The sequence below is a fragment of the Amphimedon queenslandica genome, unplaced genomic scaffold (assembly GCF_000090795.2).
Source record: "Amphimedon queenslandica unplaced genomic scaffold, v1.1 AMPQUscaffold_12411, whole genome shotgun sequence".
Taxonomy (NCBI): Eukaryota; Metazoa; Porifera; class Demospongiae; order Haplosclerida; family Niphatidae; genus Amphimedon; species Amphimedon queenslandica.
In genome coordinates this window covers 15,626-17,027 of record NW_003547352.1, presented here as the reverse complement: position 1 = coordinate 17,027, position 1,402 = coordinate 15,626, and the positions used below count along the sequence as shown (strand labels likewise).

The window sequence follows — 1,402 nt, the reverse complement described above, 5'->3', positions numbered from 1 at the left end:
AGAGGTGTCCTCATTTCAGAGGTACTTTTGTATAGGCTTGTACCAATTGTGACATTTCAAAATATCCTCATTATAAAGGTACATCCTGTCCATTGCAATGAATATCATTAGTGCCAACCCACGATAGCCTTGTGAAGTTTTATGCATTTATAAACAGCTCCTTCTGTTGGAGCTAAATATAAAATTACACGCTTGATAAAAGCCATTTTTTGGATGGGCATAGGGCTACGATCCCTTGGCCCTTTACAAATTTTTAATTCAGTGAAAATAATGATCTCCATCAATGATTGCAAAGCAGCTTCTCTATAGTGTACACCTCCATTTAATGAACAGCACCTGTGTACCAATTGTATACATTCTTTAATGATTTTGTGTGAAATATTTAAGATCTTCCATTAAAGAGACGCAGGAATATTAATAGTATAATATGTCACATGACACAATTATTAATAATTATAATCAGTCACTATGTAGCAGCTGGTTTGGCCGGTCGCTGCTGCTGCCTCTGTAGTTTCCTCTGTCGAGTGGCAATCCGAATAGACTTGATCTTTTGTTTTGAAAGAGGCTGGCTCCCCTCCTTGAAGCCATTGAGGAACCTTCTGTGGACGATCTTTAGGTATCGCATACGACCAGTGCCTGTGGTGTTCCGCCTCTTGGCTTTTTCACTCCAATTAACTGAGGGGGTGGGAGGGAGGGGGGGAGAGAGAGAGAGAGAGAGAGAGAGAAAGAGATAACATGGCAACATATATACAATAGTTAATAGTAGAAACAAAAAAGGCAATAATACAGCTAAAATAATAAAACTTGAAACACACACAAGGTAGACATATTTAAAAATACTGAGCCCCTCCCACTCACATCTCCTCTTTCTCTTGGCGGGGTAACCACACCCAGCACACCTCTTCTTCTGTATGTGGTAGGATTTGCGGCCACACCTTCGGCAGAGGGTGTGGGTCTTGTCGTTTCTTTTACCAAAACTTGAGGTACCCTTAGTCTAAAAATAGTAACAAACCAATCGTCAATAAAAGGATTTAAATATAAATAATTTTTTAAAACTTGCTATTAATATAGCATTAAAATAAATTAACATACCCATTGCACTACCATACAACATACAAGGTACAATGGCAGAAATAATAAATAAAATTAATAATAATATATTAAAAAGCAGGCTCCAGTAGCAATATTTATCATTAATTATATTAACATACAATGAAATACATCTAAAATACATCATGCAATATAAGATATTCTCTTTCTATCGATGGATAGCATAAGATAAAGAATTACAGTCACTAGCACTCACCATGTTGAAACAGGTCCTCTACAGGGAAGGGAGGAGCCTGGGAGGCTCTACTGCGCATGCGTAGTTCCTGTGAGGCGGGCAATTCAGATACAACAT

At 37.9% G+C, this 1,402-nt stretch overlaps 2 protein-coding genes across 2 annotated transcripts in view; one reads left to right on the top strand and one right to left on the bottom strand.

Annotated features, from left to right (window-relative positions):
* The window catches only part of LOC109587872 (uncharacterized), a 3,749-nt gene extending 3,350 nt beyond the window's left edge, over positions 1–399 (top strand). Inside the window, exon 6 of the mRNA XM_020004091.1 lies at positions 388–399. Within this exon, the coding sequence (XP_019859650.1) occupies positions 388–399 (12 nt within the window). The remainder of the gene's footprint in view (positions 1–387) is intronic.
* Positions 360–1,391, bottom strand: LOC100637733 (probable 60S ribosomal protein L37-A). Its single transcript, XM_003390525.3, has 3 exons — positions 1,307–1,391; positions 859–994; positions 360–675 (listed from the first exon to the last, which is right to left on the bottom strand). The coding sequence occupies exons 1-3, from the start codon at positions 1,307–1,309 to the stop codon at positions 467–469; spliced, it is 348 nt and encodes a 115-aa protein (XP_003390573.1). The 5' UTR covers positions 1,310–1,391; the 3' UTR covers positions 360–466.
* Between the last annotated feature and the right edge of the window lie 11 nt (positions 1,392–1,402).